The sequence below is a fragment of the Zonotrichia albicollis genome, chromosome 4, assembly GCF_047830755.1.
Source record: "Zonotrichia albicollis isolate bZonAlb1 chromosome 4, bZonAlb1.hap1, whole genome shotgun sequence".
Classification (NCBI taxonomy): domain Eukaryota; kingdom Metazoa; phylum Chordata; class Aves; order Passeriformes; family Passerellidae; genus Zonotrichia; species Zonotrichia albicollis.
In genome coordinates, this window is record NC_133822.1 from 36,066,877 (window position 1) to 36,081,090 (window position 14,214).

The 14,214-nt window shown below is 47.2% G+C and overlaps 2 protein-coding genes and 1 non-coding gene across 4 annotated transcripts in view; all 3 read right to left on the reverse strand.

Annotated features, from left to right (window-relative positions):
* The window catches only part of LUC7L2 (LUC7 like 2, pre-mRNA splicing factor), a 29,901-nt gene extending 23,745 nt beyond the window's left edge, over positions 1-6,156 (reverse strand). For both annotated transcript variants that reach the window (XM_005488708.4, XM_005488707.4), the window contains exon 1: positions 5,745-6,156. In XM_005488708.4, the coding sequence (XP_005488765.1) occupies positions 5,745-5,805 (61 nt within the window). In that variant the 5' untranslated portion in view covers positions 5,806-6,156. The remainder of the gene's footprint in view (positions 1-5,744) is intronic.
* Positions 6,157-8,368: 2,212 nt separating this feature from the next.
* Positions 8,369-9,291, reverse strand: FMC1 (formation of mitochondrial complex V assembly factor 1 homolog). The gene is made up of 2 exons (XM_005488712.4): positions 8,713-9,291; positions 8,369-8,618 (listed from the first exon to the last, which is right to left on the reverse strand). Exons 1-2 carry the CDS (start codon positions 8,839-8,841, stop codon positions 8,424-8,426), a joined length of 324 nt encoding a protein of 107 aa, XP_005488769.2. The 5' UTR covers positions 8,842-9,291; the 3' UTR covers positions 8,369-8,423.
* A 4-nt stretch (positions 9,292-9,295) lies between these two features.
* TRNAR-CCU (transfer RNA arginine (anticodon CCU)) lies at positions 9,296-9,368 on the reverse strand. The gene has a single exon. It is a non-coding gene; the product is annotated as a tRNA-Arg (tRNA).
* Positions 9,369-14,214: the final 4,846 nt, after the last annotated feature.

A 14,214-nucleotide genomic window follows, 5' to 3' on the forward strand; every position in this document is an offset into this window, starting at 1 on the left:
ACCTCCAAACATGAAGCAAAATGGAAACCAAAATCTACCTAACCCTGCAAACACCCACATAAACCCTCCACCCATTGTTAAATGCACAGAATTTCTTCGATAATCCCATACTAAAACAAAGAAATTAAAAAATAGGCTACCAGTTCTAGATTACACCTCTGTTACCATATAAAGTGTGCCACCAAACACAGGATGAATAAAATAAGCACAGGAGTGTCACTTCAATTCCTTCCAAACAATGAGGACAGAAAAGTCACACATTACTAACCACTACTAAGGATAACTGAAGCATAACCCAGAAAAACCAGTTAGGATGTGAACAGATGCAAAAAGGGTATTACAAGCTTCAAAGGAAGAAGAAGATGATCTACAGCAAGAAAAATGTGTTTGCTAGTAACAGCTGAAGAGCTGAGTTGAAGATTTCAAACACAGCTCAGCTCAAAAAGCTGGCAGGTGAAGCAAAAGGAGGTGCTGACTGGCACTTCATACATGCTGCTTCTGCCTAAAGGCTGGGAGATTTCTCTGCTACTCACATAGCACAGTATTTGTTAAGATGCTTAGGAGAACCTTTTCATGACCACAGGCTCAGAAGCATGCATAAATTCACCTGTTTTTAAAGAGAACTGTCCCAGAGTGCAAGGCAAGATGTATTCTATTTGCCATCTGTATGGCAGCTGTGGTCTGTTCAGTGGGCAGTTTTCCTTCTTTCTTCCACAACCACTCCTCCCTCGGGGGACATTGCTGATCACAGGCTGCTGAACGTCACTGCATGTCTGATAAGAACTACAGCAACCCATTGTGAGATGCTCTGCCCAGAGGGAGGAGCCAAGCATTGCTACCCAGATACAATCTGGAGATTCTGGAACACCAGCACGGCTTCTCCACTGGATTTCCCAGAGGAACAGCAGCTGCCTCCTCTTCCACTGGACCTTCAGAGGGAGACTACACCTTTCTACAGGATCCCTGCTCCAAGAGAACCACACCTGACACTTCAGGAGGGCTGCAGCCACAATTCCAATGGGACTGCTGCTAACACCCTGACCACAGGCTGTCAGGTTGTGTTCTGACTCTGTCAGTGTTGTTTCAGTTTGCAGCACAGTTTATTTTATCCTTTACTTTCTTCCCTATTAAAGAACTGTTATTTCCTGTGCCCATATTTTTTTTTGCCTGAGAGCCCCTTAATTTAAAATGTATAGCAATTTGGAGCGGAGGGGGGGTGTTTAACATTTTCCATTTCAGGGGAAGCTCCTGCCTTCCTTAGCAAGCACCTGTCTTTCCAAACCAAGACAAGAATCTAAATAACTTTGCTAGATTTTCCTATTTCTAGACTGTGGTCTAATTTTGAAGAGGTGGCAATTATTTTAAAAATGCAAACCACCATCACATTTCTTTGCAACAGTCAAGCCTTGGCAGCCCCAAGATGTTCTGTGGCACCAGGGCCATTGGGATCTGCTGTGTCTGTCACTGCTGTCACAAGTAAGGATCCTGCTCCACCCTCTGCTCCCAGCCAGCTCCTCGGGCTGACTCCAGCATTCACTCCTGCAGCAAGGCACACCACATGACTGACCTGGTGGAAATGAAACACTTGGGCAAGATAAACTGATTCAAGATCAAATGGGATCCTCCCCATAAGGCCTTTTACAGCAAAGTTTTTTCAATCTTTGCCCATTTAAACTATATTATGGAAGAAGACCCAATCCTGGGGATACTAATATCAATTGTTAACATTTCACTCAATTTGCAAATGACTCAATTTACAGTTATGATCCTATCTGTAAGGTTCACTCCTGTTTTCTGGAGAACAGGGATAGCAAAAGCAGGGTTTACCTAAGTGTACTATTAAAAAAAGCTTACTCAACTTTTAGTTCAAAACCAGTATTTTAAAAAATTAAACTAATACCTCTCTATGTGCTATGTACTCCTAAATGACAAGTTTCTGCAGCTCCAGTCAACAACAAAAAAAATCAGCTTGAACTAACCTTTTAACTATTGATATACAGAATAAAAACTCTTTTAGTTCAAGTGATAACAGTAAAAAAACCCCAAACAAAAATATTAATATATAAGCACGTAAGATTAGCACCTGGTTTTCAGCACTACTTATCTCTTAATATTTGGAAAACCCGGATTATATATTCAGTAATTTATATTTAAAGCCTCTCTAAGTATGACAGGTTATCAGTACTTGGAATGCCATTTCAGAGATTTTTTTTCAGTCTGCAGTCATGACTATATTAAAAAAAGCCCAGCTTTTTACTAGCATCGAAATCAAAGATACTTTGAATTGTTTTTTAATTTTGGCACAGTCCACATCCAATTCAGCTTTCCACTTGTCAGAGAAGTGTGCAAGAGAAGATTAACCTAGGTAATATGCAATGTATTTTAAAAAACTCACGTGTTTTTAAATAATAATTAATATGTTTTTCTCAGGTGTGAAAAGAACCACTCCTGCCATTCAGACATTTCTTTGCATTGACCTCACCAACCCAACTGCTTTTCAGTTAACCCAGCTGCATTCTAAGAACAGCAACTCACTGGCAAGTCCTGAGAAGCAGCAGCCAAGTCCCCTCAGTCCCACTGTCTGTCAGGTGTCTGTCACATGAGCCAAGGCAAGCTGGGAGCAGGGAGCACCGGGCCTGGCAGCTGCCAAGGGGCTGCCGACCCCACATCCTGGCAGTACCTCCAGCCAAGCCCTGCGGCTGCAAGCGCGCCCATCCTGCTGCCCAAACAGCCCAGGGAGGCAGCAGGCTGCCAAGGAAGGGGGGAAGCTCTCAGCTGTCCCTGCCACAGGCACAGGGCTCTCTGGGAAAGGGCATGGCCAGGGGCAGGAGCAGCACAGCCCTGGGAAAGGGCATAGCCAGGGGCAGCACACCCCTGGGAAAGGGCACGGGCAGGGACAGGAGCAGCACACCCCTGGGAAAGGGCACGGGCAGGAGCAGCACAGCCCTGGGAAAGGGCAGGGGCAGGAGCAGGGGCAGCACAGCCCTGGGAAAGGGCACGGCCAGGGGCAGGGGCAGCACAGCCCCTTCTGGGCGGCCGCATGCCGGGCAGCCCGGTCTGACACAGAAGTCTCCTCTCTAGCAGCGATGATTTCTCATTACCATTCTTACAGCCTTGTGGCTGTTTTCTGAATCGCTGCGATCAATTGGAGCTGTGCTTTCTAGGTGTTCTCAGAGCTTCACAGCAAATCTATAAGAACACTTAATCACTGCACCTTCCAGGCTTTTCCCTTCTGGCCCTAGGGACACCAGGCACAATGAGTGTGTGCATTGTCCCACAAATCACAGCCTACAGCTCAACTCCTAAACCATGCTTGAGCATCTGATTGTGGAATTTTCAAAAGCATTTTCAGAGCATGTTCATATTTTCTACAAATGATACTAAAACCTAAAAGGGAAAAAACTCCTACACATATTCAGGCACGGTCTTGTTTTAAATTTACCTCTGATTTTTTTCTATTCCCACTGACAAGATCAAATGTTTGATCTTCCTTTTCTAAAACAGGTAAGATTTTTAAGCCTTCATATTCTAGGCTTCTCAAAAAAACCTCGAACAAGACAAAAAGATCTGCCAGACTTTGTAAAGTATAAAGCTAAAAAGCACGATTGTAATATTGAATAATATAAAACAAAAACATTGTCCAAGAAAGATTATTTTTTCAGAAACACTATTGCATTTTAAACTCTAATGTATTGCCAGGGGGAGCAAAATCAAAGGCAATGGGGACAAATGATGAAATTAATGTTCTGACCTACCAAGAAATTAAAAAATTGACACATTCTAATGAAAAGCTGCAATTTGCATGTTAACAGAAACAGACTATTTGTCAAAGGTAACAGGAATATAAAAACACCTAACGACCCCAAACTCCACTATTCTCAAGGTTAGCAATATTTCAATGACCTTGAGCCTGGCCTTGGTTTCTTACATACCAGCTCTGCAAAAAAAGGTTCATTTTCAATCTCTGTGTACAATTCAGTATAAATGATGCTGATGCTCCAGCTCCACTGGACTTTTTTTTTTGTGAACTGGAACGGTGTTACACAGAGATCCTCAATCCAATCATGGAAACCAGCTTTACAAATCATCTTTTCTCCCTATCCTTCCCCATCCTGCCCATTTTGTTTAAATGCTTCCTTTCTAGCCAGTTAGTTTGTGAACAGTTCAGCACATGTGGTTTAGGAATTACAGGGTGAGCAGGAGAAAAGGGGGAATACAATCATCAATACAATAACTGCCTTCTTACAAAGCCAGAGAAAATATAGCCTGAAATGGCTATTCTTGGTTTAGATTTTAGTCACTTAACATTTCTGGGCAGCTGTCTAAAGTAAATGACACTCCTCTCCCACCATCCAACAGAAAATACTTTCAGAAACTGAAACGGCTCCTCCACCCCCCTTAAACCTTCTGTGTAATGTTAGGGTAGCACTGAGACAGCGATCTAGGTGCCAACATTTAAGTTCCATAAGCACAATATTGCTTTGCCAAGCACTCAGACATATGCAGCCACAACAGGAAGTATTGGAAAATCTTCTGAAGCAAGACAAACCACCCCAAATTAGATCCTGTATGATGACAACTCACTAAACAGCCTTACTCTGGAAGACAAGTTTCGCAGAACACTAATTTACAACTCAGCAGAAAGCATTCATGATACAAGGAGTATGCACAAACCAGTTACATTTTTCGAAATTCTGGATTATACTAAAGGAAGCTGTCATTTCACATGAGGCCAGTAACCAGAGATGATCAGGACATACAAGGTACGTCCCACTTCCACATCACACTCAGCGCACGGGGGAGCAGGGAACCATTAATTTAACAAGTTAATTCCACAAACATAACACGTCTGCAAGAGTGAGTACAGACTGAGTATGAGTACCACATGCAGAACATCTAAATTATCTCTAATTGCTGCCTACCCTGGGGTGCAGAATTCTCTTGTTTGCAAGTTAAGAACTGCACAGCCTAAGCGGAACTGCTCTTCTCTAGCAGCCTCCCCAACTACCTGGATTTATGGGCGACTGCCGGTTCAGACTTCAAGCTGATCGCCGTGTACTCCGACAAAAACTGCAGAAAGCTTTACGCAGCAATACTCAACACTGTGTGATAGCAGAGCGATCTGAAACCCTACCGTACATCTCCTATCTCTCTCTGAGAATGACTGCCTCCAGACGTTAAGCTTTTACTTGGCTATTTATTGCGCTTTTTTTTTTTTTAAAGTTTATCTACTTAGGTCAATCTCACATTGTCTTTCAGAAAGCAAGAGCCATACCCGCCTGCTGGCTAACGTGATGGTTCGAGCCAGAATTCAGACAAGTCTGTAATGACACAAAACCCCACCCTGCTCCGCTGAAGGGGCTGTTGGTCCGGGGATATTTTTTTGGTCCTCCCCTCGGTGATCAGCATCTCAAGCGTGTGTGCCCCTGTACGGTGGCCGGGCGGAAAGGCTGCACGCCGCGGACACCGCCAGGAGCGGATCTCCAACAGCAGCAGCACCGCCAGCGCGGCCCTGGGACAGCGGCCGGCGCCGGCAGCTCCGCGGGGGGAGGCGGCGCCCGGCTCCCCCCACCCCGCCGCCGACGGTCCCGGCAGCCCCGCCCCGCGGGGGGTGCGGACAACGGGCCTCGGGCCTGCCAATCACGGCGCACACCGCCCGGCCCGGCCGGTACCGCCGTGACCTCCGGGGCGGCGGCGGCTCCGCTCCCTCCTCCCCGCCCCACCGCGGCCGGGGAGGCACTTACCGTCCCGGGACGTGCCCATGAGCTGGTCCAGCATGGCGCGCATCTGGGCCTGCGCCGACATCTTGAGCGCGGGGGGGGCCGGCGCGGCCCGGCCGAGTCACGCCAACAGCGGCCTACAAGGCCCGAGGCGCGGCGGGCGCTCGGCCCTGCCCCTCGCGTCACAGGCGGGGCCGCTCCCCCGCCGCCGCGGGGGGAGGGAGGGAACGGGCGCTGCCCCCGCCCGGCTTTCCCGGTGGGAAGCGGAGCGGGAAAATCGCTTCGTGCCGGTGCCGCCGCCTCGCGCCCCCACACGCTCCCTCACTCCCGCTCCCTCCCGCGCCTGCCACGCGCGCGCGCCGGCGGGAACGGAAACCCACGCGCACGCGCCTTGCGCTCCTTCGTCCGCTCCGCGACGTCAGCACGGACGGGCCTCGGAACCCGCCCATTGGCCACGGCCTGCGCCGCTCGGCCAGTGACGCACCGAGCGGCGAAGCTCCTGATTGGGCCGCCGGTCTGGGCCCTTGGGGCGCGCTGATTGGCCAGAAAGGCCCTCGTGGCCGATGTGACGTCACGGTCTCCGGGTCAGCGGCGGCGCCGGGCGGGGCTGGGGTCCCGGGCGGCTCCGGAGCTCAGCGGGGCTACGGTGCCCGCTTGGGGACAATTCCCGTCTGAGGACAATCCCCTTGGACTGGCGTGCAGCACCACTGCCACGGCCCCTGCTTCCCCCATGTGCGAGTACAGTCGTGGTGAGACAAGTTAATACCCCGCTAATTGGAGAACATCCCTTAAAACAGGCTGTCGGCACATTTGGCTGATAATTCGACTTACAGGGCACCAAGGTCCATTAAAAAAACCCCGAATTTTACCCATTCTAACGCCTGCATTTTGTGACTCTTCCTTTGAAAACCATCGTGTTGCCATCTAGTGCCCAAACACGTCACAAAGATCAGCTGTAATCGTCCCCAAGCGTTGTCGTGTTCAAGGTTAGCTCCATACGAGTGAAAAATGGCCACAGGCAACCTCCCCTAACAATAACCCCCCTCACCCCAATTATCTCTACTTCAGAAGGACTTGTAGAGAAGATGCTCTTCTGTAACACATTCAGGAAAAGATTCTCTACCCAGTGCTCTTCAGCTAATTAGGATATGTCCTGGCTTTGCTTTTTCTTTAAAATCTAAATTTACTTTTGTTAGTCATCACGTTGGATTGAAGGGGAAGTAAATGGAAGAGACACCAATGCTTGTTAGAAGTGTCTGTTTAGGTACCTTGGTATGCTTAGGGGAAATTTAGAATTTTTACTGATTATTTACACCAACACCATACACACTTTAGCTCCTTCTACTCTTTAAAGAGCATCTGTGTCTGGCCAAATGATTGCTTTTTTCTTTAGTTTATTTTTTAATTTCCCTTCTCAAGCAATATACTACAGAATGCAGCGCTTTTCATTTAATAATGCTGAACAAGCAGTGTGTAACAGCCATTCTCAGTGTGTGGTGACATCCCACAACTTCATCTACTGAGCTGAAAGTGGGTTGATACTTTTCCACCCATCATATCAAGGCTTTTGGAAAAAAAACACCATTTAACTTGTGAGAATTGCAAACTGGAATTCTAGTCAACCGAACCCTAAAACTAGTAGTTCACATCTCCTTGACTTACCTAGAAGCCCAAATTTTCCCTGTTTTAAGGATCTGTTGTGCCTATCCACTATACTGTGGGGATTAAACCATTCCCAAGTTTTAAATACAGGGGAAGGAAGAAACAGACTCAGATGAACTGATTCTCTTTGCAATGCTTTTCTGACAAAACACTTTGTTTTCCCTGGCAGTAAAAAAACCCCAACAAACACACTCTAATTTTCTTAGAGTTGCTTCAGGCCTCCCCCCAGATAAACCTCACATTTTTAGCCATTTAAAGTCCTTCTCGTTATAGATTTCTTACATATCTTGCACACAATACAACACTCTCTTGTGAACAGCAACAACTCGAGACTTTTATAAAAAGAAACTCACTGTTCCAGATTTGTGAGGTGAGTCCCGTTTGTGCACCTCCTGTGACTGCCTCCAGTCAGTTCCCTTCAGGTTTGCTGAGATTCAGAGGGAGAGGGACGCACAGGAAACTGGCAGTCACTTCTCAGGGACAGGGAGGAACGTGTAACTCATAAGAATTCATCTCTCTGAAACGCTACTGCTCGCTAACCGCCATGGTAAAAACCAAAAAAATCTTTAAGGTGGAAGAGGTTTGTGCTACTGCAGTGCTCACCAGAACCCACAGACGCTCCACAGAAGAGACCTTTGTTCTTGGGAGAGTAGGGAATTCCACATACACACAATATAGCTGGGAAATGCTTCAGTAAACACTGGACAAATTCTCTCACCTCCCGCATTTGAATCACGCGGGGGAACCACGAACGCCTGCAACCCCTCAGACAAGCAGCTCGTCAGCGAAGGCTGACATGTTTTTCCACTGCAAACAACCTCTCTGTCAACCCTTGGAAGGGTCAGGACACATTCACAAGATCGGAGTGGGCGTCTGGGAGGCCTGATAAAGGCAGAAGGGGTTGGCTGTCTCCAGTTACCCCTTTCACACCATAACCTATATCTATCAAAAGGCACCTGCTACAGACCCCAGCCCATTCCGGCAGCTCTAGGATATATATTTATTCATTGAGGGATAAACACCGAGCACAGCAGGGCGGCCTCAGCCCTTCCCTCCCGGCTGCTGCGGCAGTCTGAAGCCCACGAGCCCGGCGACCTCCTGCGGCGAGCGCTCTCCCCTGCCGTGGTACTCGCGGTGCAGGGCCTCGTGCTCCCGGACGCTGCGCAGCAGGCACAGGTAGGTGGCGGCCTGGAAGTGCAGCTCCTGCTGGGCCCGGCACAGCTTCTCGCTGGTCACCTGCGGGGAGCGGCGGTCAGGGCGGCCCCGAGGCTTCGCCGAGTCCCGGGAGCTGCCGAGGGGGCAGGGGCTGGGAGGGGAAGGCGGCGCGTACCCGGTGTGCGCGGAAGCCAGCGAGCACGTGCCGATAGGCGGGGCTGTCGCGATAGGAGCTGCCGGCGGCGTGGCGCAGCTCGCGCAGGAGCGCGCGCAGGGTGCGCAGCGGGGCTCCCAGCGCCGCCATCTTCCGAGCCGCGCGCGGCGCCCTGGCCAATCGAGCGCCGCCGCCAGGCCTCGCCCTCGCGCCCCGGCAGTGCGGGCAGTCGAGCGCCGAGCGAGCGATGGCCTCCTCCTACTCTCTGCCGCCCTCCCGCGCCGTTGCAATCGGCGCTGGTGAAGTGCTGGGGCTCGAGCGCCGAGGCCGGGGCGTGCCCGCTCCACGCCTCGTAACCGGCCTGTGGTAACGGAGCGGGAGCACCGGGAGTCGTCCAAGAGGCGCAGCATACGGCGGGAAACCGGCTTTGGCCGCGGGCGCGTCCCCGCCAGTTTCTGGGGTCTCCGTTTAAAAGACGCTTCGGGTCACGCTGGAGCCAGAAGGAGACGCCCACGAAGAAGCTGAAGAGCCGCAGACTCGAGACAGCGAGTGGCTCACAGACGTAAGGGTAGCTGCGTGGCTCGAGTGCGAAAAAAAAAGTACCCACCCCAGATGGGACTCGAACCCACAATCCCTGGCTTAGGAGGCCAATGCCTTATCCATTAGGCCACTGGGGCTGCCGCGGGAAAGTGGTGTCTGTGCACTTAGTTATCCACTATTCCCGCCCCTTCTCCTTTTATGGTGCGCATCGGAGGCCGGTGATTGGGCAGCTCCGCCCGGCGCGGCCGCGCGCGGCCCCCTGGGAGCCAGGGCCAGGCGGGGCCGAGGCGGGGGCACGGTCCCTCAGTGGCGTTTGGCTGCGGCTCGGCAAAACACGGTGCTCCCACAGGGAAGGGCTTCCTGCCCCAAGGACCCTTTTGCGGTTTCTAAGCGTTGGTCCTGGCACACAGTGTTACCCTTGCTCGGGCCGTTGCCCTGACGGAAGGAGGCCCCCACCCCCAAACAGAAAATCCCGCCAAAAAGCCCCAAGAGGGCCGACCCTTCAAGTGAAACCTTTCCCCATTTTTATTTTTGTGAGAAATCACAGACACAGGGCTAATATGTACATTCCTCTTTATTTCATACAGCACAGACACGTGACACATAGAAAAACAGAAAAGTACACTCATGAAAATGCCTGTCGCAGTCAGGGACAGGGAACAGCTACGCCAAATTGAGTAAGGCTCCTACTGCAGAACAGGGTCTGCCGGCAAGGGTGGATCCCAGAGCAAAGTCTGCTGCCTAAAAAAGCTTGTGCTCCTTTCAGGAAAGCAGAAAAGGGCAAGTCCCTTCCGGAACAGGTGAAGGCAGCGTTCCCCGCAAGGTTTGCAGGATACAAACCCCATGACTGTGTTTGGATCAGAGCACTGATAAAATGAAATGCTCTCCAGTTATTCTCACAGAGGACCAATAGTCCTGACCTCTGAAAGCATTGGACTGCTCAGGGATAGGTAACCTGAGTACCTGGAAGGAGTGAAAACGTCAAGTAGTCACACAGAAGAGAGTTAAAATTAGCCTCCCTGACAGGGCTCTGCTAGCCACAACTGGGAATGTGCAAGGAACTAACCAGCTTCCCAACTAACAAAGGACTAACAGCCATTAAACTGACCAGAACAATATAATGCATTGGAACTGACGCGGGCTTTTGAGACAGCAGCTTCTTCCTTTTCCTGCTTCAGTTCAGGATGGAGATAAAGCAGGCACCAGTTCCTCTGGCAAAGAGCCTTACACACTTTTAAAAAATTAAAATACAAAAAAGGGAGACAGGTGTATTTACAAAATCCATGGCTGGTACAGTACATCATTTTTAAGACACACTAAATGCTACAATCTTTCAGGTCCTGAGATTATTACAAAAAAAACCAAACCCAAAACAAAAACAAACCCCAACAACTCAAAACTTGTGTTCAGGTCCAGTTTTATAAGGAGAGAGGAAAGAAACCACACATTTAAACCACAGTATCCCTTGAAGTTATTGGAACACACCTCCCTAAAAAAATCCAAATGAAAGTGGTGCTTGCCACTCAAATGTAGCTGCATTTGGAGTTCAGGCATGTTGTCACAAGAGGGGAGCATTTAACGGGGCAGTTTCCCTGGAGAGCTCATCAGGTAAGCACAAGGCTGTTGGGATCCTCTCTTCATTGCTAAGCCCTGTGATCTGGAACTCGAGTGTTAAAAGGAGGAAGGTGGCCTTGTACAAATTCATGTTGGACTGAGGAAAGCATCACAGGAATCACCAGCTCAAACAGGTTTGCCATCTCCCAGTAACTGTGCACTCCTTTGTTCAAAGCCAAGGAGTGCAAAGAATTCTAGCTGTGATTTAACACGTGTTAATAACAAAAAAAATTTCCTCCAGCTTTTTATTCTGAGCTCCCCAGTGAAAGGCAGCAAAATAGTTTCTCAGCCCTTCATTGTCTAGGGGATCACAGCAAGTCAGGTAGAATTAAACTATATCCAGACTTCTAAAATATATATATATATTAGAAGTTACACCAAACAAAGGATATGGAGGCCAAACTGCTGTTGAGGGGATGTTCCCCAATGCCATTAGCTGTGCAGGGCACTCTTCTTCACTGACCCTCTTAACAGGCAGGGACTTGTACCCTCACCTGGTTTTTTCCCCCAATGAACATAGAGATTTTGTATCATCAGAAGTTATCACAGATGCCCTTTTATTATAAGCAATTGATCTTAAGCTAGAGAATGGCAACTTTTTAAGGATTACTCATTAAATGCTTCTAACTCTCAGTAAAAGACTACAAGAGACAAATCACATTAACAAGGATACTAGTTTAACTGCTAAAATATAGTACTCCTCAGTAGACTTTTGGGGGTAAAAAGTAGTAGTTAACTTTGTTGTTTTTTTTTTTTTTTTTTTACAGTAGTCCAAAAATAAAATTTCTCCATCTATTTCCAGTACAGATCTTGATAACTATGCAAGAACATGGTACTAATTGCTACATGATGGAATCACCGGCAATAAAACACATACTACAATTCTCACCTCTGAGCTAAATTGTTATTTGTAGTTACATACAACAAGACTAAAAGACCAGTGAGAAATACCTGGGGACTGGGATTTAGTTTTTATTTAGCTGGTAACTCCCCTTGTTTAGAAGGAACTTCATTTCAATGAGAATTTACTTTAATTCACTTCTGATGCTGGAAAGAAACCTGGGATGCCTCATGAGTTTCCTCCCAAATCCAATCTGAAAATTAAAAAACATTTCTGCAGCTTCTTAATCCATTGTGAGAGCTGACTATTCTACAAAACTCTCAGACCAAAACCTGTCAAAAGAAGTGATTTCAGCTTCCCTCTCAAGCAACTTCATGACACTTGACACTACGTGTTGCACCAGTGAAAGGGTTTCTTTTTTAAAATACAATTTTTTTTTTCATGTTAGCAAAAAGTTCTGCATTACAGACATTCAAAAATACTCCATTTTCTTTGGGTAAAATTTCAATATGTGTTAAGAGGGGTAGCTGGGAAAAGGAATGCATGTAACACTGAAACATGTAAATACTTATCTGCATAGTTGATATCAGTGACTACTAATCAAACTAAGGCCTTAGCTGGAAAAAGCTGAGAACACAAAAAAGTTTCTTCCCCCACTCTGGTGAAATCTGCTAAGTCTCAATGAAGCTCTGTCTACCTCAGCAACTGCTCAGTTTGGCCTATGGTAGTGGCATCTTCTGACTGGTTTTGGTTTATTCTCTCCCACTCTTTTTCTCTTGGTACTAGACAATAGCAAATATGACTATTTATTGATAAAACACATCTGCACACATTGCTAGGAAGAAACAAAAAACCCTTTTAGTGTTGTGCATGATAGGAGCCAAACATAGTGTACACTGCTTGGCTGGGATTACTTCACCATAAAGAAAATCTTAGTAGCTAATGGTTATTGTTTAAGCAGGAGATGACAGCAATGGAAGAGACTGACACACACTTCTAGATACAAAACATGGTGGTGGTTGGGGTAGAACTACAGCTGTTAAAAATGGCTATAAAAGACAGGACTATATCCTTGACTACTGACAAGATTAGCAGTTTTACTTATGAGTGTGCAAAAACAGTAGCAGGGAATTTTTCTACTTCCCCAGTTTTGGGCCAGTTCCAGGCCATGTTGATCTCTCAGCATAACTCACAGCAGCACCAGGGCTTTCTAGAGCCCCAAAAGGCTATTACAGCAGCAAGGGATCACTGCATCATAGAAAAAGGATGATGAAGCCTCACCAGAAGTTTCCACAAACAAAGCATTCCCCTATGCAACAGTTATTTTTCCAGTGGCCCAGTAAGCATACTTCTGGCTGCTGATTTTGGCAGTGATTTCTTAAGCAGTAGACAGATACAGATTTTTTACAACAGCGCCATTTGTTAAAGATTGCAGCAATCAGCCATCATCACCAGCTGTAGATTCCTCATCCCACAGGTCAGCCCAGGCTGAAGAGCATGTGTGTTCAAAAGGAGTTAAGCAACGTAACTGGTGAATGTGGTAAACTTCACTGAAGTAACTTCACTGATGCACCTAAGACAGATTAAGAAGCACCTTCAACTACCACTCCAACTGGCTGAGCTACCAGCAACAGTCCTATCTTTGAACGGCACCGTTAGACTGGTAGGAGAAATCCACTTATGGCATAGTTTGCCTAACAGGTTAACTTGAACATGTGAAGACAAGCCAAGAACTGAGTTAAGCTTTTCTCTGCCACAGGAACATATTTGGTACCATATTTTCTGCTTTCCACACTGGTTCTCCACCCATGGAGGACTCATCATTCCATTCCAACTCTGTAAAATAAATGCTTCCTTTTCATATTGCAACTCAAAATTACAACTTCCCTAGGGGAAGCACATCACAGAACTAGAACAGTCTAGTGATGCATATGCATGTTACCTTAAGTTTAGCACTTAGTCCACAAATGAAGTGCTAATTTCAGGTATTCACGTTTATAATAATCATAAGTTAGATAGATCCTCAGCACAAAGCTGTTAAAATCACTAGATCATCTATTGCAGATAGCTAACTTTGTCTGAGAAGGAAACAAGCACAGATACTATTATGAGGATTTATCTGCAGCTAAGAACACATGAACTTACTGATCATTATAGTAAGAGAAGAAACCACTAATGAAATCTCCAAATTGAAAAGTACAACTTGAAAAGTACAACATGACAAGTGACTTAGGCAGCATGTGAAGCATAACTAGCTTTAAACTCAATTAGCAGCTGCACTCTTGCAGGTTTTACCAAATTCTTTCTTACACAGGATGCATGGTGGAAAGTGACAACTTTGGTAAATATAAGAATCCTTGCAGTAACTGGTATCAAGCAGATATGATCAGCTGCACACAAGATTCTTGCAGTTAATCTCGATTCAAATATGTTGCAAGCTGCTATTTTTAAACTTGATTTACCCCCCAGCTCCTTGGGGCTGTCAGCCACACATCTCTGCCTCAGACTCAGTGATTGTGTGAAGCAAT